We start from the raw sequence: 26,759 nt of genomic DNA, 5'->3' as shown, positions 1-26,759 counted from the left end.
CCAAGTACTTTTTTAATCATCCACACGTTAAATAACTATTTTTTAAAAAATATCCGGGATATTACTCACCATAAAACCTTCTAACTGAAGAATTAACAACAGCCTCCAGAAACCTTCAAAATATCTTACAGCAATTAAATATGTAGAATTCTTAATACTTGCAAACGCTTCACAAAATACAGCCTTATGTCTCACAACAACAGAAACAGTAGAAAATGCCAGAAACTGCTTACGGCTGTTTCCAGTGCGCATTCCATTACATTATTCTAAAATCAGACAGCAAATTTAAACACCGACCAGGAGACATCATATGTTCCTAGGTACACTACAAAATTCTCTAGTATTAAATGATGTATTGATTATATCAGTTGCATGAGAGTCTTCTTTGCTTGAAAGTTAATCAATTCATTTCCGATACCATCAGTACCACAGAATATTTTATTTTTTAGTTTATTGATTGCGTTTCTTAATTTTGTTGTAGTGACTGGATACGAAAACATGATCTTTTCATTAGGACTGTTTTGATTTTGATTAAATTCTATACTATCTGTATCATGTTCATTAAATATGTTAGCAATCTGTATGAGGTTTTCAACAGTTCTTTCTTCAGTTTTTAATGAGACGATTTATTTCTGCTTACATTATTATTAATAACTGTCGATAGTTATTTTCTTTCATTTGTTCCTTTTTTGATAGTTGCGTTAATTGCTAACAGTTTTTGGTGTACTATAATTTTCCTATACTTCTTCCAGTAGCTTCTAGCATCCTGTTTCCAAGCTGCATTTCGTTTAGCATTATCTACTCGTAGGCAGAGGTGAATATTTTCCGTGATTACGAGCTCTGCGAAGCTTTCGATTGGAATGGATGTTCACTGCAAATGAGTCACGCTGTAAATAAAGTTTAGAACGTCGGAGCTGCGCTGTAGCACTTCCGTCCGAGAGGAGATCGCAATAAACGAAACAGCGTCCGGCTAATGTCACGCAGAGCAATCACCAACGAAATCAATTAACTGCGTTAAAAGTTTCACTTTCTGTGTCATTAGCGACTCGGTTTCACTGGCCGTCAACTCATTCGAAGTCTGCCCCTGGCAGCTGCAGTAATGAACGTGACAGGCCGGGAACGGAAACTCACTCTGACGGCGCAAATTCACACGCAAAGTTGTCGGTATCGGGGAAGAGTTAATCACGCGAACGGCGTTGGATAAATGAAAGTATTTTAATTCTCAGTATTACGCGTACTAGACTGTGCAGCTAATCTGCTGAGAGGAGCAACAGAATCTGGATTGTCACGATGTTCCACAAGGTTCTATAGCGGGTCCATCGTTGTAATGTTCTTCTTTACATATAAATGATATACCATTGTATTTCAATCACGAAGTGGAATTCAACCATATTTTTTGATTAAGCTAAATAGACATAGTACGACTGTAATATCTAAAACACTTTCTCAGCTTACAGCTTGCAGGTGCATGAACAAATGTGTTATGTTAGTTTGTTCTCTTCTTTAATGTAGGAAAGTCGTAACTGATCTTAGCTAAGAAACAATGATTGTAACGCAGTGTTACACTTTAGAGTGTTAGACTCTTTAAATTACCTTTTGACGCTACATAATTAGTGATTCTGAGCATTTAGAAATTACAAATTCAGCATATTTTTTTGTATTTTTATTCATTACTGTCCTCAGAGCGAACGCCTATTGGATATCCACTGTTGGAACTAGGCCACACATAGAATTTACAGTGCGTTACAGTCCTCAGATGCACTCGTCTCTCTCTTTCCTGCATCTTTCCCAATGTAAGCCACACGTCTTCCATCAGGTCGTCGTCTCGCTCTTTCCTTGTTTCTTGGAATCCACCAAAGTACTTTCTCAATACACCTACCATCCATTCACCTTGTTAAATAACCCTTACACCTCCATTTATTTTCCATTATTATCACAACTTCATCTTCTACTTGACTCTTTCCATCTTATCCCTTCCTAGCTGTTACAAATATTCGTCAAATCCACACTTCGTAATGATTTTATGAATGCATTGTTTTAATATTTTCCACAATTAAAACTTGTGTCATACAACCTGCTTTAAGAACCAATACTTCTGTAAGTGCAATGTTTAAATAAATATTGTTTACTATCGGGTCTCTTAGTAAATCTCAACATCTCCAACTAATTCTCGGTGTCTATCCATTGCTCACAGAGCTGTCGTCAGTATTTGAATAATTTTAGCACTTAAAAGGTAAATACACATTTATTGTAAACTTGGTTTTTCAGAAACATCGGAAACATGGTTTTGAAAACCATGTTTAGTTACTCAAAAGGACTGCATACCGTTTCATTCTTGCCTTTGGTTCTTGTTGTTGTCCATTCGGTTATTGTCCTCAGCTGCCCCGGTTTCGAAAGTCATCACTTTGTTTCGTAATTTTAAATTTGTACAATTCCTTTTCATTACGTTGGGTATACATTATATCCGGCCTGTTATTCTTTATTTAAGGCCTACTTTCGAACATGCATTACCGGTAAGCCCGTCATTCCTTAAAGAGTCAAACTCCCAGCTACAAAACGGCTTTTGATTCCTTCGCAAATGTATTAATATGTTAAATAGTTATTGGACTTTAGGCATGTAAACTAGAAAAAATTTAGGTAAGGTTTCAAATCATGCTTAAAGTTTGTTGCAAATTCTGGAGACAATGGCTGAATATAGTCTGGGTAATTTGTACTCCATTTCAATCAAAAGCTAATTTTTCACGCATCTGAATGTTTATAACGTCACATCTGCTGAACTATATGTTGTACGATGGTATAATTTTACAGGTGAATTCAGTAATATATTTAGATACTCTCTGCAAAGTGAGTTGCAAATAGAGCAAATAGTAAAGAAATAATAAATTAAAACGTCACATCTGATGCTGAAGTTCCACTACATGATCAGCGAAAATTTAATAAGAGATAAACTTTTTTTCATCATTTTGAATGTGCAGAAGTGGTGTGCGCGAGTAAAAAAAAAATTCACAAAGATTTAAAATTATATGTCATTCTCCAATACGGGATGAATATAGTACGTGTATTTTCGCGCCATCAGTTTCGCTGCCTCAAGACAAAAACACAGTTTCTTATTGTGTTACTTGTCTAATTGTGTTAAACTTTCAATATACGATGCCTCGTAGTGAGTAGCTTATGAACGTATTATAAATTTTTGAAATGGGTTAATAATTGCGTGAAACTTTGAAAATAAAATGTTTGTTGCCCCTAGAAGCTGTCAGACAGGCAACCTCGAACTGGAATGGGGTTCAGGGATATTGGTTTCATAACATAGATCACTTTCTCCAATAATTGTTGAAAGCTGTCTACATTGGAAGCAGACGGTGTTACGTCATCAGCAGAAGGAAGATGGCGCAGGAGCGTCCATTAACACGCGTTGCTTCTTCTTCCTCGTCCTTGTTTAAAGATCTGAAAACTTCCTATACGAGTCCTGGCTGTAGTTTTCGTGGTATTGATTTCGTTGCCTTACTCCTCTTTCCATTCTGAACTTCTCACTAACCCGAAGGTCTCTGGTGGAAATTGTAGAGTTGGTGTACATTTTCTTCAGCAGCTGTCAGAACAGATTACTTTCTATTTAAACGAAAAGCTTTCTCAAGGTCTACGAAAGCTAGATAATGTGGTAATCCTCACTCATTGCACCAATCCATAACTTAGTCCACGAGTTTCGACTGATGCATTGTGCTATATACATTTCTGAAGCCAGTTTGTTCCTTTGCCTGATTTAAATCTGTTTTTAGTGGATGTCTTGTAATACATAGAGGATACTGATATGTCAATTTTTTTTATTTTTTCTGATTTTTTGTGTGTTGTAGACTAATTACAGTGCTTCTCCAGTTTTGTGTCAGTGTGCTCATATGTTGACATACAACACACAGATTCCCGTATTTTCTCAGCAGCTGTATATAATTGCAGTAGGTTAAAAGAAACACACCTTTTGAGTTCTGAACATTAATTTTTTTTTCATTTAACTTGTGCACCCAGATGCGTTTGCTTATTTACAAGGCATCCTCAGTGGGTATAATGAAATACTACACGATTGTCTATGTTGTACGCGTAGGTTATCCTTTGCTCAATTAGGTTATGGGTCTAAAACAGTTAACTGAAGTTTTTTTTATAAACGTGGAAGTGTATGTATGCAGATCAGCGTCTGATTCATAATCTGTAAGCGATAACAGCTTTCTGCCATATGGCTAACTGAGCGAAAGCTTGCAGTTTTCCTTGTTGTCGCTGTTTTCGAAACATAGCACAGTAACTGCCATTTTCTGCGTTCCGAGTGGCATTCGTTTCTATAAGTGTTGTCAGCATTCTCATATTTTGCTTTCAACTGTATTTTTGTTTGGCTATATTTATGTAGACGTATGTTTCTCTCTCTCTCTCTCTCCCTCTCTCTCTCTCTCTCCCTCTCTCTCTCTTTCTCTCTCTCTCTCCCTCTCTCTCTCTCTCTCTCTCTCTCTCTGTGTGTGTGTGTGTGTGTGTGTGTGTGTGTGTGTGTGTGTGTGTGTGTACTCTTTGTTTTTTGTTTTATTATTTATTTTTTTCCTATACATTACTTTTCTTTACCATTTTTCATTTATATACTTAGGAGAGAAATTGGATTTTTGACCATCTATTTGAAATTTCCGTCTATTATATGATCAGTCAGTGCAAATAGTGAATGGTTAGTCACATTCACTTGACCATTTAGTAGTAGCTTCTTTTTTGGCTTTGTTTTGCATATGTGATAGTTTTCTTGTAAGGAGGTTAGGGATTGTCTTCCATTTAACTATGTCCATGTGTTTCTCTCTTGTATAGGTTTGAGATTATTTTCTCGTAAATCTTCTGCAAAAAATGAGTAGCTCGAAGATGTATTTTTGTACTACAAACAGTTTTGATATCTTCAGAGGTATGTCGTAGTAATTCCTTATTTTTGCAAAAAGAGTACAGTAGTTAATAATCTGAGAGTACAGTAGTTAATAATCTGCAATGAGCGTTTCACACATGCTAATTTTGGACATTTGTATAATTAGTTTGGAATATCATCAAAATTACTCGGCACATTTTCTTCACTGGTGAAGCATATTGCCAACAATCCACTCGAATTCGACAGTTGTAGTGATACCGACAAATACAACACCAGCTGAAAAAAATTAGGTGCTCTGCTTTCTTGTGAATGTAACTGTTTCTTATGAGTAAATGAAATACAATCTAACCGCAGGCCTAAAACGTTTGATGCAGCAGTCGTATTCTCTGATTTAGAGCATAGTTTTCTCCTTCATACGATTCGGCCAGTGTTGGTGAATAGGTATTCAGTAACACGTTTCTGTAGTCATATAAATACGCTGACAGAAAACAGCACAACACCAAAAAGCTATTAATGTAGTAATAAAATTTCGGGAATACGTTTGTCTACGTAACATATTAAAGTGATTAACATTGCTTGAAGTGATTAATATTGCAGTATCACAGGTGAATGTAAGCGCGAGGTAACCCATTCAAAATGTGAAATGCTGTTATATTAATAACCGGCGTATTTAAGTGATTAAAATTGCAGTATCACAGGTTAATGTAAACGCGAGATAAGCCATTGAAAATGTGAAGTGCTGTTACATTAATAACCGCTATAGCTACCAGATTGTTGAACGCGAGCATGCAAACGTGCATTCATTGTGTTGCACGGGTGCCGGATGTCAGTTTGTGGCATGAAGTGCCATGTCTGTTGCACGTGGTCGGCCAGTACAGGGACTGTTAATGCTGTTTGTGGATGACGCTAGTGTTGTCATTCGATGATGTCCCACACGTGCTCCATTGGAGTCAATCTAGTGATAGTGCAGTACAAAGTAACATATCGACAGTTTGTAGCCGGCCGCGGTGGTCTAGTGGTTCTGGCGCTGCAGTCCGGAACCGCGGGACTGCTACGGTCGCAGGTTCGAATCCTGCCTCGGGCATGGGTGTGCGTGATGTCCTTAGGTCAGTTAGGTTTAAGTAGTTCTAAGTTCTAGGATACTTATGACCTAAGATGTTGAGTCCCATAGTGCTCAGAGCCATTTGAACCATTTTTGAACAGACTGTAGAGCAAGCGTTATCCTGTTGGAAAACGCCCACTGGAATGCTGTTTATGAGTGACAGCACGACAGGTCTAAACACCAGATTGACATACAGATTCGAAGTCAGGGTGCGTGGGATAACCACTAGAGTACTCCTGGTGTCATACGAGATAGCGCCCCAGACCAAAACGACAGACGTGCGTCTACCACGCAGACAGATTGGTTGCAGTGCCTCGGCTAGCTTGTTCTCCCCAACACACGGGCCTCACTGCACCAAGGCAGAACAAGCTGTCCTAGGACAACACAACAGACCTCCCCCCCACCCCCCCACCCCATCAGCTCTCGCTTGAAGCCACTAAAGTCGCAAACGACAGTGGTTTAGTGTCAGTGGAATACACGCTACAGGGCGCCTGGCTCGGAGGTATCCCTGAACTAACCTGTTTGTAACAGTTCGTTGTGTCACTGTGGTACCAATCGCTCCCCAAATTGCTGCTGCAGATGCAGTACGGGGCGCTGGAGCCATACGCTGAGCATGATGGTGTTCCGTTTCAATAGTGCCGAGTGGAGCCCGGTCTTCTTGCAACCCTACATTCTCGTGACCACCGTTGCCAGCAGTCTTGTACAGTGGTTACACTCCTGCCCAGTGTTTCTGCAGTATTGCAGAGGAACATCTAACATCTCGTAGCCCTACTACACGATCTCGTTCAAGCTAAGTGAGGTGTTGATAAAGGTGTCTTTGTAGCCTTAAAGACATTCTAGACTAACAGTAATTCACCACGCCCAACCTCAAAGGTATGGAGAACTTGTTTGCGCAGCAATCGCCGACATAGTGTAGCTGAGGCGGAATGAGAGGAACCAGTCCGCATTAGCCAAGGCAGGTGGAAAACCGCCTAAAAACCTTCCGCAGACTGGCCGGCTCACCGGACCTCGACAGAAGTCCGTCGGGCGGATTCGTGCCGGGCACCAGACGCTCCTTCCCAATCTCAAAGGTACTTAACTCTCGCGGCCGTTACAGCGTGTATTTAAGGCAAACCTGATTAGCATCCTCATGGTGGTGCTTCTAGCGCCACTATTATGCGTCCAAAATACAAGTCAGCGCCTTCCAGCTTCGGTCCTGGCAAGCTAACCGTAAACTTAACGTCTCTTGGAATAATACCACACTGGAGCATACCGACAAACCAACTTACCTAGGCGTGGTGCTCGATAAATCTCTGACATACAGGTACCATTGCGAAAAGACGCGACAAAAGGTAACTGCCAGAAATAACATTCTGCGGAAACTAGCTATCAGATAAATGGGGTGCTAACCCTTCCATATTAAGAACCACCGCACAAGCCTGAAGCTTCTCTGCAGCCGCATATGCCTGCCCAGTATGGTCCAGACCAGCCCATGCAAAGAAAGTCGACATAAGTCTTAATGAAACATGTCGATTAACAACGGTGTGCATGAAACCTACTTTCCTACCAAAAATATATAGAGCTGCCGGGTTTGTGAATCCCAACTCTCTGAGGACATCATATGAATTCACAGAGTTTCAAACTATTGACGACCGGCATCACCTTTTTGGCAGCGAGTGTAAACCCGGGCGATTGAAATCCCATAAAAGGTTCTTAGCCACGACAGTAGAAGAACCACCAGCTGATTACCCACCTACACGGGAAGTACCTAGCGGATTCAGCACAAACTGGAAGACGTGGAGGACACTGGAAAGAGGACAGAGGTGGCCCCCAGTGAAGACCCAGTGGTATGATTAGGTGAGGTCTCCGAACCACGGATGAGAAGTGTGACTGTGGTGTTGTGCACGATACGGAGCATCTGCTCGCCTGCCCAAACTGCCCTTATAGGTGCAACCCCGACGATTTATGACTGGACAAGAAAAGAAGCCCTGGACTTGGCCCTATACTGGGCTGAAAGATTGTGGCCTGGTTTCCGTTCACGAAAAAGTCAGTAAGTATGCGACTGGTACGAAATTTGAATAGTCATCTTTCGGATGCAGAAACACGGCCACCAGTTTTCGTTTAATCTCTGTCGGTTCATCACGGCCAGAGAATATCGGCTGGAATTCAGGATATCTAGTGTTTTATGGCGCTATACCATAAGTTCGTTGATTTGGATAAAAGCGTATGAGACCTGAAGATGACAATATGAACTGCCGAAATTGGTTGCTTTCAGAATAAAATAAAATATCTTAATGCATGCGGCTGTTGGTGAAGTTTATTCACATTGAAAAGCTTTCGTTTATGTCGTACAACTCCTTCTTGGTGTTGCAACTTCTCTCCGTCAGCATATTATTTTAATAAATGTATGCAACTTTTATTCAGCTTACTGTTCCTACGAAGTATATGTGACTTATGAAACATTTAGCCTTAGCAATACCATAGCATTTTCCATAACGTTTGGGGGGTTATTTTGTGCCCAGTCTAAAAAAAATTAAAAGAAACGCAATCCGTTAATTGTTATTGAATGGTATTGAAATAAACTCTTTAAAGAGGTACCGATGTGAAATCAGGGTTCAGAACATGAAAATTCCTTTAACACACTCTTAAACATATCAGTGCGTTTACAGTAATGTATACTTTGTGACTATCACAAATAATATAAAAAATGTAAATTTCGTTTATTGTTGTTGACATTTACCCTCAATATAACTGATGTGTAAGGAAGGCCCTCAAGCTAGAAATATTGAATGTGACCTTCACTGCGGAAAGTGACATATTACTCACACTCAAATTTTTCGGTTACGTTTAAGTAAAAAATTTAAAAAACATATGGAATCCAGTAGAAGAATTCGTAAAAAAGAATAAACATTTTTTCATAATTTTAAAATATAAAAAAACCGACTACATTATTAGAGTTATTAATCGCTTCAGTCAATATCTCATCACGTCAATGAAGAATTTGATTTAATGATGTTTTTCCACTCTACTTGCTGTTACTATTTGAATAACATGTTTTCAACGGCGAATTACCCAGCCAGATTAAGATTCGTATAAGTTGAAACCAGTCGACCAGATTCCTCTCGCTAAGATAGTAACGGAGCGATAAGCGAGATATTGGTGGCTCTTTTCCCCTAACACAACAGTTCTCCTGCTTCCTAACCAACCCATACAATTTCTATGCCAAATATGACTCCGCAATGTTGGGTTCATATTCAGGAAAATCCTCGCTCAATTAGCTAACAAGCCATCTTGATTTTAAGTTTTCTGTTTTTGTGCAAAAATTCTACGAGAGAGCGACGTGAACGTTCATTTAACAACAGCCCCTCGATTCTGCCCCCCTCCCCTTCTCTACCCTTCCCTTCTTCACCACATCACCCCGCTATTGCCCCCCTCCCCCCCAATTTCTTGCCGAACTTCGTCATCAGTTCGCTTTTGCCCTCAGTGTCAAAGAGGCGATTTAAATTCTAACGACACTCTGTTCCTGAAGTATAGCGGTCAGATTAATTTTCTATATATATATTTTTTTAACATGTGGTATTGATTGAAGACTGCTGATCAGCGATCTTAAGTCAGTTTCAGTCTATCATACATATGCTCAGTTTCGTAGTAATTCGGCACATACTCTTTTCTATCTTCAGATACTGTTTTTTTTTCAGTTTTCATTAATGTTTGTAAGGGATATACATTCAAACGTGGTCTTCAGACACAAAATAATATCATTTTAATCGCACACGACGTCATTTGGGAGAATCTTCGGCTGCATTGATATGCTTCCTCGCGTCTGACCTCTTAAAGCAGCCGACTATGAACTACTATTTCAAGCTTAAAATATAACCCCAGTTTCCTACACGTGGCACTGGTGTTACGAAAGAACAATAAACAACTCAAAATGGATACAGAGCCTTCGAAATATCTTTATATTTCGATACATTAACATACAATCTAACACTAAATGATAGTTACGTCATTTTTAAAGGCCTATAATTTTTTACTTTTTATTTTTCGCTTGCTTAATATCTACGAACATTTCTCATCCCCTTTTAAGGAATTTACGAAATAATTTTAACAGTTTCAGTCACTTTTTATTATTATTTAGTAGGCCGACCCGTTTCGGCATCATGCAGCAGTCAACAGGTGCATAACAATGACATACACGTTACTGTAATGCACCTGATAACGTCACCATGCTGCCGAAACTGATCGTGCTAATCAATATTAGTAAAAAGGGACTGAAACAGTTATTTAATAAATTTAAAACAGAGTCGCAGACCTCAAATAATACCACAGATATGGATAAAATTAAGCATCCACTTCCATTTGCAGCATTGCGGACTTTACTACTTCAGTATCTTCCGAATATTCGTTTATTTCATTGTGCGGTTTCTGACGTTTATCTCGGCGTATTTGATTGATTGGTGGTACGTTTCCGGTTTTCTAGCTGAAAGGACAATTACGTTTTGCACACACTATTTTGACAGTTCCAAACAAATCGGTTGCAAACCCGGAAAGATACCATCTATTTTAGTGTACAAACATTTTGTAAAAAAAGGTCATACTGAAGCGATCTGCTGACTCGACGGAAATCTATGTAAATAAAGCTGTCAACAACATGAGGTTGGTTTGAACACCACAGTGCATCAATACACATGGTCCTGTTTGACGTGGTATGTCTTTGCGTTCCTCTGACCTTTGAACGAACTTACCAAGACAGGTGTTGAATGAACTACAGTTTAACATGGACTGCGAAACCACGGTGCAACTTCACATTTCTCACATTAACAAATCATTTCTTAACGTGAAACAAGTGGTAAGAGACAGAAAAAACCTTCGAACAGGCTGGGCATCGAACCCTAACTGTATTAGGATCAATACTGGAACAGCAGTTTTCGGAGATGATGAGTCTATCATATCAGTTTCGCTTCTTCCTCACAAAGCAAACATTTCACATTGTCAGATCCGCCTGTCGAAACATCACAGCCCTGTAGGTGTGAAACCACTTGTTTGGCTTCCTACAGCTGGCTGGGACCCATGTTGGCTGGCTTCGGGCCGAGAATAGACTGGCGAGAACACTTTAAAGCCATGAATAAGCAGAGGCACTTAAAACTGCTACGCAACTCTGTTTCGAAACTACTTGACACCGCTTACATTTTTAATGCTGTTTATTGGTGCTGTGCTGTGTCAAGATACACTATTGGCCATTAAAATAGCTACAACAAGAAGAAATGCAGATGATAAACGGGTATTCATTGGACAAATATATTATACTAGAACTGACATGTGATTACATTTTCACGCAGTTTGGGTGCATAGATCCTGAGAAATCAGTACCCAGAACAACCACCTGTGGCCGTAATAACGGCCTTGATACGCCTGGGCATTGAGTCAAACAGAGCTTGGATGGCACGTACAGGTGCAGCTGCCCATGCAGCTTCAACACGATACCACAGTTCATCAAGAGTAGTGACTGGCGTATTGTGACGAGCCAGTTGCTCGGCCACCATTGACCAGACGTTTTCAGTTGTTGAGAAATCTGGAGAATGTGCTGGTCAGGGCAGCAGTCGAACGTTTTCTGTATCCAGAAAGGCCCGTACAGGACCTGCAATATACGGTCGTGCATTATCCTGCTAAAATGTAAGGTTTCGCAGGGATCGAGTGAAGGGTAGAGCCACGGGTCGTAACACATCTGAAACGTAACGTCCACTGTTCAAAGTGCCGTCAACGTGAACAAGAGGTGACCGAAACGTGTAACCAATGGCACCCCATAACATCACGCCGGGTGATACGCCAGTATGGCGATGACGAATACACAGTTCCAATGTGCGTTCACCGCGATGTCGCCAAATACGGTTGCGACCATCATGACGCTGTAAACAGAACCTGGATTCATCCGAAAAAATGAGGTTTTGCCATTCGTGTATCCAGGTTCGTCGTTGACTACACCATCGCAGGCGCTCCTGCCTGTGATGCAGCGTCAAGGGTAACCGCAGCCATGGTCTCCGAGCTGATAGTCCATGCTGCTGCAAACGTCGTCGAACTGTTCGTGCAGATGGTTGTTATCTTGCAACCGTCCCATCTGTTGACTCAGGGATCGAGACGTGACTCACGATTCGTTACAGCCATGCGGATAAGATGCCTGTCATCTCGACTGCTAGTGATACGAGGCCGTTGGGATCCAGCACGGCGTTCCGTATTACCCTCCTGAACCCACCGACTCCATATTCTGCTAACAGTCATTGGATCACGACCAACGCGAGCATCAATGTCGCGATACGATAAACCGCAATCGCGATAGGCTACAATCCGACCTTTATCAAAGTCGGAAACGTGATGGTACGCATTTCTCCTCCTTACACGAGGCATCACAACAACGTTTCACCAGGCAACGCCGGTCAACTGCTGTTTGTGTATGAGAAATCGGTTGGAAACTTTCCTCATGTCAGCACGTTGTAGGTGTCGCCACCGGCGCCAACCTTGTGTGAATGCTCTGGAAAGCTAATAATTTGCGTATCACAGCATCTTCTTCCTGTCGGTTAAATCTCGCGTCTGTAGCACCTCATCTTCGTGATGTAGCAATTTTAATGGCCAGTAGTGTATTTATGTGTGTCGTTGTCCTGTTACACTTGAGAGGCACAACGTGACTGATACTGACAAGAGTGTCTCATCGGCTTCGACAATTGGCAAGGACTACATAAAGTGACTCCATACTTTTTCGGAAAAACTAAGAGGAACCGTGGACTATTTGCCTGAAGTTACTTAGGGAACTCATCAATCCTGAATACAAGTTCTATCGATTAGGCACTGTGCTACGGCATTCGGATTGTAAATACAGAATGTCCGAGGACGAATGAGCAGTATTCATCGATGTGATAGGAACGATCATTTGGAACGAAAAACTCTAGTAAACCCGTACTCTAAAATACATACCTTAAGAGCAAAGAGCGCTTTTTCATCTTCGATACTGTGAAACAAATCTCTCCTTCTGCAGGCGCTTTACTTTCCATGGTTTGATAGGTGGTAGTATGGGCGAAAACAAGAAAGAAATGTCAAGTGTACATGGGCTCTAAAGCGCATACCTTAAGAGCTATGGATACTTGTTCATCTTCACTACCGTGATACGTATCTCCTCTACTGAACAAGTGCTCATAGCCCTTAAGGTGTATGTTTTAGAGACAGTGTTTACTCGATAATTTTTCCTTGCTTTGGCCCATAATACCTCCCCCCAAAATACAGAAAGAAAGAACTTGCAGCCGGCCGGTGTGGCCGCGTGGTTCTGGGAGCTTCAGTCTGGAACCGCGTGACCGCTACGGTCGCAGGTTCGAATCCTGTCTCGGGCATGGATGTGGGTGATGTCCTTAGGTTAGTTAGGTTTAAGTAGTTCTAAGTTCTAGGGGACTGATGACCACAGATGTTAAGTCCCATAGTGCTCAGAGCCACTTGAACCATTTTTTTTAAAGAACTTGCAATAGAAGAGATTTGTTTCACGGCATCGGAAACTAAGACTTAGTCACAGCTCTTAAGATAATCATTTTAGAGTCCACGTTTACTAAACTTTTTTGCTGGGAATGTTCGTTCCTGTCATAGGCCTGATTACTGACCATTCGTCCTGGGACTCCCTGCATAATAGTTAAAACAATCAACTATACAGTAAAATTTTGTTCCCTTTTCGCTGTGCCACTTGTCGAACACGATATGTTGTGTTGAAACATCTTGTACCTTACGTGGAAAACTTTGTAATCAGTCACATGCTGATTATAGTCAGTTAGTGCCATAGTGTTCTTAGGATACCTGAAATATGACACAATTTGAACACTTGCGCCAAATTACCCTTCTTTGCTCACTCGGGACTCGAACCCATACACGTGCCTTTTGCAGCCAGCGCGCTTTCAGTTACACTGTTCGAGCAAGTCTTGTAACATGACATTTCCTGGCAGTACCCGTGGGTTCGTCCTGTAGCTTTTTGTGACTCTGATTTCTCTTCAAGCGAATAGCTTGCGTATTGCGAATGCTACTGGCGGACCAAGTAGAGGAAGGGGGTTTGTCAAGCCAAGAGATCAGGCATCACTCTTTCCGCAGTCCTACTAAATGGGATGTGATCGGCGCCTATTATGTTGGCTTAAGAGTTAGCGACTGCTGTGAAGAAGGACCCTTCATTTACGTCGACTGCTGTTTACTTTTACGATCGCAACCATAAACCCACCTTTTTTTCGGCAATGAAAACCTATGGAAGAAAGTCTGGATCGCCTTGAAGCAGTTTTTAAAGTTCCTTGCAGATTCCAGAGATCTTGCTTCTGAGTGACTTAAATGCAGTCGTTGCACAAACATCACCGCAACCACCTCGTGTCGAATTCTTCTGACAGAATGCGTTCACTTATGCCATAACTTAGTCCCAAGGTGCTGGAAAGGTCTTTAGTGGTCTGTCTACGATCTTTCAGGATGAACATTTAATGAACATTATCAGTCTCCGTCAGCTGACGAACGACCGGAACGCTCGTCATCATCGGTCGATATTCACTCGCTTCTAAAGTGGTTATACCAGGCGTAAGTCTGTATCTGACCTAAAGCGTCCTCTCCAAAATTTTGCTGCAGCCAGCCGTGGTGGCCGAGCGGTTCTAGGCGCTTCAGTCCGGAACCGCGCGACTGCTACGGTCGCAGTTTCGAATCCTGCCTCGGGCACGGATGTGTGTGATGTCCTTACGTTAGTTAGGTTTAAGTAGTTCTGAGTTCTACGGGACTGATGATCGCCGGCCGAAGTGGCCGTGCGGTTAAAGGCGCTGCAGTCTGGAACCGCAAGACCGCTACGGTCGCAGGTTCGAATCCTGCCTCGGACATGGATGTTTGTGATGTCCTTAGGTTAGTTAGGTTTAACTAGTTCTAAGTTCTAGGGGACTAATGACCTCAGCAGTTGAGTCCCATAGTGCTCAGAGCCATTTGATTTGACTGATGACCTCAGATGTTAAAAACGTCCCATAGTGCTCAGAGCCATTTTGCTGCAGTACTTGGTTTCTACAGCGTTTTTCCCAAATTTGAAGCGCAACTTTTACAGACAGGGTCAGCCAGTGCACAATGGCAAACTTAAAGATTTACAACAATAGAAATACGAGTATGTTCCCCAATACCCGACCAAACCACTCAGCTCGCAGCTATGTGCCACACAGGATGTATGAGAAGGCATCTAGCGGTATTTCAATGTACTCGTAACCATGCTCGCAAAAAATTCAAATTTTTGGATACCACTTCGTATTTCAAATAACTCTTGTACATGTAAGGAACTCAAGGCGCTTTGTTATTAACCCACAGGAGTTAAATACTATCTCAACAGCTAAGCTACTTGCCCGCATCTGGTGGTCGTGCGGTAGCGTTCTCGCTTCCTACGCCCGGGTTCCCGGGTTCGATTCCCGGCGGGGTCAGGGATTTTCTCTGCCTCGTGATAGCTGGGTGTTGTGTGCTGTCCTTAGGTTAGTTAGGTTTAAGTAGTTCTACGTTCTAGGGGACTTATGACCACAGCAGTTGAGTCCCATAGTGCTCAGAGCCAGCCAGCTAAGCTACTTCCGTCCTTGTTACAGGTCCTTCAGCAGGTGTACGTCTTCAGCAGCCTGTGGGTGGACATTGTGAAGGCGTTCCCTGGACGCTTCCCCTATTCTAGGAAAGCCGCTTCGGCAGTGCGTAACTTCCTGTTCCCAGCATGTGTCGTTCCTATCAACACTGTAAGTATATTCCAAATATTTTGTTCACATGTTGACATATTTAACTCCACTGAAGTAATAGTCGAGGGGTAGCGCCTTTGACTAGTCACGTCCTGGGTCCTGCATTCGAACCCAGACACTGCATAAATGTTGAATAAAAATCATCAAAAGTCGCGGCCGAAGACGCCCTGTGTAAGGAGGCACCCCCGCGTCAGATAGGGCAGAGGAGTGGACAAGAGTTTCAGGACAGCACCTTGTCCTCGGGAAACTGCCCCTGAAAGGTGGGAAAATCAGCAGTGATCAACGGCGTGAAGATGCAGAATGCAATTAGAATCACTGCATTAAAGAGACAATTTGTACCACAGGACATGTGCCCTATAATTTAAAAAGAAAGGAGTAATGCCAGTAGGATTCGCGCTGAGAGGTTTCTGTGTATACTTTATTTCGTATATACGAGGGTTTTCCAGAAAGTAATGCACCGCATTTGTTCTCTACAACAAGTCTTTATTGAACATAATGAGTATTACACACACGAAAGAATGGTGTTTTATCTACACACCTTATTTTTCCACGTAATCTCCATCCCATTGTATGGCCTTCCTCCAGCGCGAAACAAGGGCGTGTATGCCCTGTCGGTACCAATCCCTGTCCAGGTGGCGGATCCAGTGCTTCACTGTGTCAATTACTTCCTAATCGTCCTCAAAATGTCTTCCATGAATGGCATCTTTAATGACCCAAACAAGTGGAAGCCTGAGGGGGCTAGGTCAGGATCGTACGGTGGATGGGGTAACACTGTCCAACCCTGTTTTTCGATGTCTTCAGCAGTTCTCAGTCTTGTGTGGGACAGAGCGTTATCGTGTTGCAGCAAAGCATCTCCTGGGTGGCTGTGGCGCCGAAGTCGCTGAAAGCGCGCCTTGAGTTTTGTTACTGTGTTGACATACGCTTCTGAATTAATGGTACTGCCTCTTGGCATCAAATCAATGAGAATCACACCTTCACAGTCCCAGAACACAGTGATCCCGACCTTACCTATGGAAGCAGTTGCTTTGAATTTTTTCTTCTGTGGGGAGTGGGAATGGCGCCATTCGATCGACTGTCGTTTTGTTTTGGGCCCAAAATGGTGAACCCAGATTTCATCACCTGTCACAACCCAAAGTCTCCCCCTCAGCTTCTAAACTTTTCAACAAATCAAGTTAAATGTTTTTTTCTGTGCGATTTGCGATCCACTATCAGACACCGCAAGACCCATCTTGCACATACTTTTAAACATCCAAGAGCGTGGAGAATTGCATCCACACTTCCTTTGCTGAATGACAGATGTAGCGTCAACTACCGAGTCGTAATGCGTAATGCGTCCGTCCTCAAGAATGACAATATCAGCTCTCTGCAACATGTCAAATGTGAAAGCCATGGATGGTCTCCCCGACCACTGCAAATCGTGGAGCTTCGCCGAACTGCCTTCTGATAATCTCACTCTCCGTGCCCAGCGAGTAACTGTGCTTCTGTCGAGAGCAGTTGCTCCATAGACTTTTCACAAGCGTTTGTGAATATTCCCCACAGTTTCTTTCTCTGCAGTGAGGAATTCAATGGCGGCACGTTGCTTGTAACGTTCATCACATGCAGACGCCATTTTGAATCTGTCCTGCAGCTACGCTATCTGTCGGAAAATTCGGAAACTTGGCGCGCTCACTCAGGAGATTTCAAATAATACATACGTAACGTTTCGCAATCGTAGCATTGTTTTCGGCTGAGAAAAAAAATGCGGTGCATTATTTTCTGGGCAACCGTCGTAGACAGTTCACCCATCCCGGTACTCGAGAATACCGACTATTTATGACTGTTATCGATATCGACACTGGCAAGATGTTGGTCCTGGGAAGTCTAAGACTTTCGGAAATTGCAAGTTTAAATTTTTTGTGAAATTTCGCACTCTCTTTTGTAATTTTTCATCTATTTCATTAATTTCGGAGCTACACTAAAAAGCTATTCGAATTGGCAGCTGCAGATGCATCGACTTCGTCCACTCTCGTCCACGTTGTGACGACTTGGAAGATTTGACGGAAATCTCCAGAGAAGAAAGCGGTATAGTTGGCCTTAGGGCTGTTGTTGTTACGCAAATGACAAATTATCTTGTGGAATGCTTAAACGGAAATGTTATGGGGATCGGTACCTCATCCCGAACAGTGGAGGTGCAATCCCTCATCAAATATCAGTATTACTTTGCTTTATAACATTACAGATCCTGTATGTGTCACAGGCATAGATTGTCAGGGAATGTTTGTATGTAAAATGAGCACTTTGTGAAAGGCCTGTGATGCTAACGGCAGCGTGGCGCGGTAGTCGGGCTGGCGTAAACGCTAGACATCGCTAGACAACAATGCCATGTTTTCACAGCAGCAGGTGACTTCATCATAGCTCATCCAATTGTGTTGTTGTTGTGGTCTTCAGTCCTGAGACTGGTTTGATGCAGCTCTCCATGATACTCTATCCTGTGCAAGCTTCTTCATCTCCCAGTACCTACTACAACCTACATCCTTCTGAATCTGCTTAGTGTATTCATCTCTTGGTCTCCCTCTACGATTTTTACCCTCCACGCTGCCCTCCAATACTAAATTGGTGATCCCTTGATGCCTCAGAACATGTCCTACCAACCGATCCCTTCTTCTAGTCAAGTTGTGCCACAAACTCCTCTTCTCCCCAGTTCTATTCAATACCTCCTCATTAGTTATGTGATCTACCCATCTAATCTTCAGCATTCTTCTGTAGCATCACATTTCGAAAGCTTCTATTCTCTTCTTGTCCAAACTATTTATCGTCCATGTTTCACTTCCATACATGGCTACACTCCATACAAATACTTTCAGAAATGACTTCCTGACACTTAAATCTATATTCGATGTTAACAAATTTCTCTTCTTCAGAAACGCTTTCCTTGCCATTGCCAGTCTACATTTTATATCCTCTCTACTTCTACCATCATCAGTTATTTTGCTCCCCAAATAGCAAAACTCCTTTACTACTTTAAGTGTCTCATTTCCTAATCTAATACCCTCAACATCACCCAACTTAATTCGACTACATTCCATTATCCTCGTTTTGCTTTTGTTGATGTTCATCTTATATCCTCCCTTCAAGACACCATCCATTCCGTTCAACTGCTCTTCCAAGTCCTTTGCTGTCTCTGACGGAATTACAATGTCATCGGCGAACCTCAAGGTTTTTATTTCTTCTCCATGGATTTTAATACCTATTCCGAATTTTTCTTTTGTTTCCTTTACTGCTTGCTCAATATACACATTGAATAACATCGGGGAGAGGCTACAACCCTGTCTTACTCCTTTCCCAACCACTGCTTCCCTTTCATGTCCCTCGACCCTTATAACTGCCATTTGGTTTCTGTACAAATTGTAAATAGCCTTTCGCTCCCTGTATTTTACCCCAGCCACCTTTAGAATTTGAAAGAGAGTATCCCAGTCAACATTGTCAAAAGCTTTCTCTAAATCTACAAATGCTAGAAACGTAGGTTTGCCTTTCCTTAATCTTTCTTCTAAGATAAGTCGTAAGGTCAGTATTGCCTCACGTGTTCCAGTATTTCTACGGAATCCAAACTGATCTTCCCCGAGGTCGGCTTCTACTAGTTTTTCCATTCGTCTGCAAAGAATTCGTGTTAGTATTTTGCAGCTGTGGCTTATTAAACTGATTGTTCGGTAATTCTCACATCTGTCAACACCTGCTTTATTTGGGATTGGAATTATTATATTCTTCTTGAAGTCTGAGGGTATTTCGCCTGTTTCATACATCTTGCTCATCAGATGGTAGAGTTTTGTCAGGACTGGCTCTCCCAAGGCCGTCAGTAGTTCCAATGGAATGTTGTCTACTCCGGGGGCCTTGTTTCGACTCAGGTCTTTCAGTGCTCTGTCAAACTCTTCACTCAGTATCGTATCTCCCATTTCATCTTCATCTACATCCTCTTCCATTTCCATAATATTGTCCTCAAGTACATCGCCCTTGTATAGACCCTCTGTATACTCCTTCCACCTTTCTGCTTTCCCTTCTTTGCTTAGAACTGGGTTTCCATCTGAGCTCTTGATGTTCATACAAGTGGTTCTCTTATCTCCAAAGGACTCTTTAATTTTCCTGTAGGCAGTATCTATCTTACCCCTAGCGAGACAAGTCTCTACATCCTTACATTTGTCCTCTAGCCATGGCTGCTTAGCCATTTTGCACTTCCTGTCGATCTCATTTTTGAGACGTTTGTATTCCTTTTTGCCTGCTTCATTTAGTGCATTTTTATATTTTCTCCTTTCATCAATTAAATTCAATGTTTCTTCTGTTACCCAAGGATTTCTACTAGCCCTCGTCTTTTTACCTACTTGATCCTCTGCTGCTTTCACTACTTCATCCCTCAAAGCTACCCATTCTTCTTCTACTGTATTTCCTTCCCCCATTCCTGTCAATTGTTCCCTTATGCTCTCCCTGAAACTCTGTACAACCTCTGGTTCTTTCAGTTTATCCAGGTCCCATCTCCTTAAATTCCCACCTTTTTGCAGTTTCTTCAGTTTTAATCTACAGGTCATAACCAATAGATTGTGGTCAGAGTTCACATCTGCCCCTGGAAATGTCTTACAATTTAAAACCTGGTTCCTAAATTTCTGTCTTACCATTATATAATCTATCTGATACCTTTTAGTATCTCCAGGGTTCTTCCATGTATACAACCTTCTATCATGATTCTTAAACCAAGTGTTAGCTATGATTAAGTTGTGCTCTGTGCAAAATTCTACCAGGCGGCTTCCTCTTTCATTTCTTAGCCCCAATCCATATTCACCTATTACGTTTCCTTCTCTCCCTTTTCCTACACTCGAATTCCAGTCACCCATGACTATTAAATTTTCGTCTCCCTTCACTATCTGAATAATTTCTTTTATTTCATCATACATTTCTTCAATTTCTTCGTCATCTGCAGAGCTAGTTGGCATATAAACTTGTACTACTGTAGTAGGTGTGGGCTTCGTATCTATCTTGGCCACAATAATGCGTTCACTAAGCTGTTTGTAGTAGCTTACCCGCCTTCCTATTTTCCCATTCATTATTAAACCTACTCCTGCATTACCTCTATTTGACTTTGTGTTTATAACCCTGTAGTCACCTGACCAGAAGTCTTGTTCCTCCTGCCACCGAACTTCACTAATTCCCACTATATCTAACTTTAACCTATCCATTTCCCTTTTCAAATTTTCTAACCTACCTGCCCGATTAAGGGACCTGACATTCCACGCTCCGATCCGTAGAACGCCAGTTTTCTTTCTCCTGATAACGACATCCACTTGAGTAATCTCCGCCCGGAGATCCGAATGGGGGACTATTTTACCTCCGGAATATTTTACCCAAGAGAACGCCATCATCATTTAATCATACAGTAAAGCTTCATGCCCTCGGGAAAAATTACGGCCGTAGTTTCCCTTACTTTCAGCCGTTCGCAGTACCAGCACAGCAAGGCCGTTTTGGTTATTGTTACAAGGCCAGATCAGTCAATCATCCAGACTGTTGCCCTTGCAACTACTGAAAAGGCTACTGCCCCTCTTCAGGAACCACACGTTTGTCTGGACTCTCAACAGATACCCCTCCGTTGTGGTTGTACCTACGGTACGGCTATCTGTATCGCTGAGGCACGCAAGCCTCCCCACCAATGGCAAGGTCCATGGTTCATGGGGGGGCTCATCCAATTAGCACAAAGTATTTGTAAATTATAGACATAAACCTTCCTCGTGAATCACTCTGAGGTTTTTGATAGATTACGAATGCAGTGGTAAAAATAATATTTTGTATGATATAATAACAAACTAACCACTTTCGGAATTTTTGATTTACTTGTACTCTAAAACGTTGCTTCTTGTAAAATTTCATGATTCTAGGCCAACGGGAAGTAGGCCATAGGTTTTGATGAGTGAGTTTGCGAGTGTCAAAATATGTGGCATAAATGGCCGTATCTGTTGATTGCACAGACGCAGAAGCTTAAATTTTTTACACAGGCAAGGGACCGTATACCTCGGTAAGAGACTTTAATTTCAACCTGATATCTCTATTCGTTTCTGAGAAAAAGGAATCCTAGCAGTCGGGCACAACAGGGTGGGAGACCAACGGACAACAAAGTTATCCCGTAAGTGTGCCGTTTTTACCGACTGAGGTGCGACACGTTAGAAGTGACATGATGATTTCCCCATTGACAAAAGATTTAGTCTCCCCCCTTTAGATCTCTAGCAGGGGACTGAAACGCGGTGGGTTCTAGTAACCACCGGCTCGCTGTGGCCGAGCGGTTCTAGGCACTTCAGTCCGGAATCACGCTGCTGCTACGGTCGCAGGTTCGAAACCTGCCTCGGGCATGGATGTGTGTGATTTCCTTAGGTTAGTTAGGTTTAAGTAGTTCTAAGTCTAGGGGACTGATGACCTCAGATGTTACATCCCATAGTGCTTAGAGCCATTTGAACCATTTTTCTAGTAACCAACGGAAGGGCAACGGAGAGTAGAATGTCAGAAGTCCGAACGTGGTAGGGAACCCAGAAAAATCTCAGAAGAGACATGCAAAGGCTCAATGAACATGTAGTGCGGGATCAGTGAAGTGAAATGGAATTTCGACTGAGGCAAATATAGCGTAATGACAACAGCCGCATAAAATGGTATAACTAGTGCAGGACTCGTTGCGAATGGGAATGTAGAGCAGAGTATGAGTTACTGCGAACAGTTCAGTAACATGGTCGTTCTCATTAGAATAGACAGCAAATCAACGCCAATAGCAATAGTTCAAGCATACAGACGTCGCTAGCAGAAAGTGAAAAGAAAGAGAACGTGTATGAGGATAGTGAACGGGCGATGGAGTGTATAAAAGGAGATAATAATCTAATAATTACGGGATTACGTTATGTTTATTTCTTCACGCAGTCAGTTTTTATGACACAATCATAACCGGTTTCGGCCATGATGAACGCCTTCAGTGGCTCCAAAAATATAAACATGCTTATATTAAAACCTTAAAGCAAGTAACGATATTTCTTCAAGGTCTGCTTGTGAGCTAAGTAAAGTACTATCGAAATACATCTGGATCATACCTAAAAGCTGCATTTGTTGAACATATGTTCATGCTTGTCAAACAGCAGGTAAAACCAAAAATCAGAGAATTATGAAAGTACAACAGTGTAGTTTTCTTTCCGTATTCTTTTCGATAGATACGCTTGTCCTTTATAAGACAATCCCTACTTTTGAAAACCATAAAATACAGCAAATATTTCAATAATGTATGAATCAGGGAATAACTTCCATGGTATTAAAGGGAGCTACAGTGTCCTGGTTACCAGTAAGAGAATTGCCTTAGAGAAATTTGTACTGAGCTGAACGATTAGATAGAGATCAATAAATGGGATGTACGCAGATGTGGATTTCGTTAGGTAAATGGCTGACAAGTACTACCAGATCGTGAATAATACTAGGCTGGATGTCTTCTTTCGCAATCAAGACACGTGTTAGTTTCGTAGTGCCAAGTTTTTCTCCGTTAATGTGGAAGCCTATTATGCGAACTGCCGGATAAGAATGTGAGGTTATCAACTGGCAGTCACATAACAGCGCTGATAAAGGGAGCACAGATGTTGGACGGCGCCGTACCATGTTTGACCTTCCGGGAAGGTCGTTTCCGAGGATGAATAATGTAGGGCACTTTCGAGTTAGCTTTTATACGTGCATACATTTAAACTCGAGATTGTGACAGGATCAGAACTTGGTCGTAAATGGTGCTTCTGAACACAGCAATAATGACGAAGTTCTCGTTACATGTGGTACAGAAAAGGACAAGGAAATGTGTAGCCTTCTTTGGTTGAAATTATTCAAAAATATTTTTAATAGGTTACAGTTTAGGAAAGTAAACCTAATTATCTTTCTACGAAAGGGAAAAGACACATTTATGATTTCCTGTGTTCTACATATTTATTGGGTTCCATATACTTCGTGTTACAAAAAGGTACGGCCAAACTTTCAGGAAACATTCCTCACACACAAATAAAGAAAAGCTGTTATGTGGACATGTGTCCGGAAACGCTTAATTTCCATGTTAGAGCTCACTTTAGTTTCGTCAGTATGTACTGTACTTCCTCGATTCACCGCCAGTTGGCCCAATTGAAGGAAGGTAATGTTGACTTCGGTACTTGTGTTGACATGCGACTCATTGCTCTACAGTACTAACATCAAGCACATCAGTACGTAGCATCAACAGGTTAGTGTTCATCGCGAACGTGGTTTTGCAGTCAGTGCAATGTTTACAAATGCGGAGTTGGCAGATGCCCATTTGATGTACGGATTAGCACGGGGCAATAGCCGTGGCGCGGGACGTTTGTATCGACACAGATTTCCAGAACGAAGGTGTCCCGACAGGAAGACGTTCGAAGCAATTGATCGGCGTCTTAGGGAGCACGGAACATTCCAGCCTATGACTCGCGACTGGGGAAGACCTAGAACGACGAGTCACCAGCAATGGACGAGGCAATTCTTCGTGCAGTTGACGATAACCCTAATGTCAGCGTCAGAGAAGTTGCTGCTGTACAAGGTAACGTTGACCACATCACTGTATGGAGAGTGCTACGGGAGAACCAGTTGTTTCCGTACCATGTACAGCGTGTGCAGGCACTATCAGCAGCTGATTGGCCTCCACGGGTACACGTCTGCGAATGGTTCATCCAACAATGTGTCAATCCTCATTTCAGTGCAAATGTTCTCTTTACGGATGAGGCTTCATTCCAACGTGATCAAATTGTAAATTTTCACGATCAACATGTGTGGGCTGACGAGAATCTGCACTCAATTGTGCAATCACGTCATCAACACAGATTTTCTGTGAACGTTTGGGCAGGCATTGTTGGTGATGTCTCGATTGGGTTATCACGATTTCATACTGGATACTCTACCTGTGCTGCTAGAACATGTGCCTTACAAGTACGACACAACATGTGGTTCATGCACGATGGAGCTCCTGCACATTTCAATCGAAGTGTTCGTACGCTTCTCAACAACAGATTCGGTGACCGATGAATTGGTAGAGGCGGACCAATTCCATGGCCTCCACGCTCTCCTGACCTCAACCCTCTTGACTTTCATTTATGGGGGCATTTAAAAGTTCTTGTCTACGCAACCCCGGTACCAAACGTAGAGACTCTTCGTGCTCGTATTGTGGACGGCTGTGATACAACACGCCATTCTCCAGGGCTGCATCAGTGCATCAGGGATTCCATGCGACGGAGGGTGGATGCATGTATCCTCGCTAACGGAGGACATTTTGAACATTTCCTGTAACAAAGTGTTTGAAGTCACGCTGGGACGTTCTGTTGCTGTGTGTTTCCATTCCATGATTAATGTGATTTGAAGAGAAGTAATAAAATGAGCTCTAACATGGAAAGTAAGCGTCTCCGGACACATGTCCACATAACGTATTTTCTTTCTTTGTGTGTGAGGAATGTTTCCTGAAAGTTTGGCCGTACCTTTTTGTAACACACTGTATAAAAGATAAACAGTAAATCAAGATAAAATTATGGTGATAGATTGAATTTGAACAAGACACAGGTTTTGTGAGGCTAGTCCAAATTAAAGCATTTGTGAGGTGACTTCAGTATTCCCAGGAAAACATATTTAGAAATTTTGCAGTGCCTCTTTCCCTCAAGTAATTTCCTGCCCCCCTCACAGCAAAGAACTTGAACGTAATTGCATAATTGCTAGTTCAGCAGTCTATCGATACCTCCTAATAGTCTCTCTAGTTCCCAAAATACTTAGGTAGTTCTTCTAGAACATCTTACAAGGAAGATGAATTAAATAGTTTCTTAGAGCATTTGTTAAAATGTATAAACACTTACTTAGAAGCCATCTCCCTGCCTACAGGCGGATCTTCACGATTCTAGTTCTGTTGGCGCCTTAGTCAGTTATCTTTAAACTTCATATTCAGGTTTTTTTCATATGTAGTTCATTCGTCGTTTGCTCCAGTAGCTGGTAATGGTTTGTATTTGTGTTTAATCACCGTTAGGTGAATCAAGAACAGGTCTGATGTAACTCTTCAGGCTTTCCCGGCGAGATCTTGACATGTGGAATAATCGGGTCTAACTGCCGGATGTTTGTGTCGCTGTGGCACAATATTTCGGCCACGTAACTCATTGCCTTCTTCAGGTGCTTGCTACCTGAGACACCTGAAGAAGGCAACGAGTTACGTGGCCGAAATATTGTGCCACAGCGACACAAACATCCGGCAGTAGACCCGATTATTCCACATATCAGGTCTGATATAGTTTACAAACAGAATAATGTGAAATATCATTAAAACAGTAGCTGAGTTTCGTGGTGAGTGCAAAATAATGTGCTGTCATTGTTTTAACGATCCTTCAGATCTCACAGTACACAATCATTTGTGACAATTTAAAACTGTTTCCCGGACCGGGACTTGGAATGCCAGAAGACATAAATCAAGTTGGCTGTACGTGACCCTGCTCCTTTCAAAATAACCTGCTCGCCTTCGGACAATAGGTTATCTTATGTCACGGGATCAACAAAGGGAAACTAGCGATTGGATAAAAAGCGCCGGTCGTTCATTTTCGAGATAGGTCGACGACAGACGCACATAATCCTTTTGCACACATGTTATAAAAATGTGTGTTTGTGTATGTATGTATGAATGTACTACATCTCCTAAACCACTAGACCAATTTTAACTGAACTTGCTACGCATATCACTTACTGAGTGGAAACGGTGGCGGGAAGGGGGGGGGGGGGAAGGCAGGGGATGGGAGTGGGGGCGAAGAAGTATTGCAGCTCACGACTCGCGAATACCCTATTTTAGTCATTCAGTATTTGAAAATGAGGGCACGTACTGCCTTCTGACTTCCAACAAACTTTACACAGAATTTCAAACCTTTATGAGACTTTTCCTCCCCGACAACCTCTACAAAATGATGAAACGGAAAAAGTTTGTCCCTTAGTGAATTTTTCGCTCTTCATGCACTAAAACTGCCGCATGAAGCAAAACGTTTTAATTTGTTGCTTCCTTACTGCTATT

The 26,759-nt window shown here is 42.1% G+C and overlaps 1 protein-coding gene across 3 annotated transcripts in view; it reads left to right on the top strand.

The window, feature by feature from the left end:
* LOC124595296 (androgen-dependent TFPI-regulating protein-like) overlaps positions 1 to 26,759 on the top strand; it is a 227,848-nt gene that overhangs the window by 170,336 nt on the left and 30,753 nt on the right. For all 3 annotated transcript variants that reach the window (XM_047133982.1, XM_047133981.1, XM_047133980.1), the window contains exon 2: positions 15,563 to 15,703. In XM_047133982.1, the coding sequence (XP_046989938.1) occupies positions 15,563 to 15,703 (141 nt within the window). The remainder of the gene's footprint in view (positions 1 to 15,562; positions 15,704 to 26,759) is intronic.

This window comes from Schistocerca americana, chromosome 2, assembly GCF_021461395.2.
Source record: "Schistocerca americana isolate TAMUIC-IGC-003095 chromosome 2, iqSchAmer2.1, whole genome shotgun sequence".
Classification (NCBI taxonomy): domain Eukaryota; kingdom Metazoa; phylum Arthropoda; class Insecta; order Orthoptera; family Acrididae; genus Schistocerca; species Schistocerca americana.
Note: the sequence above shows the minus strand (reverse complement) of the source record. Positions and strands in the feature narration are given on the sequence as shown.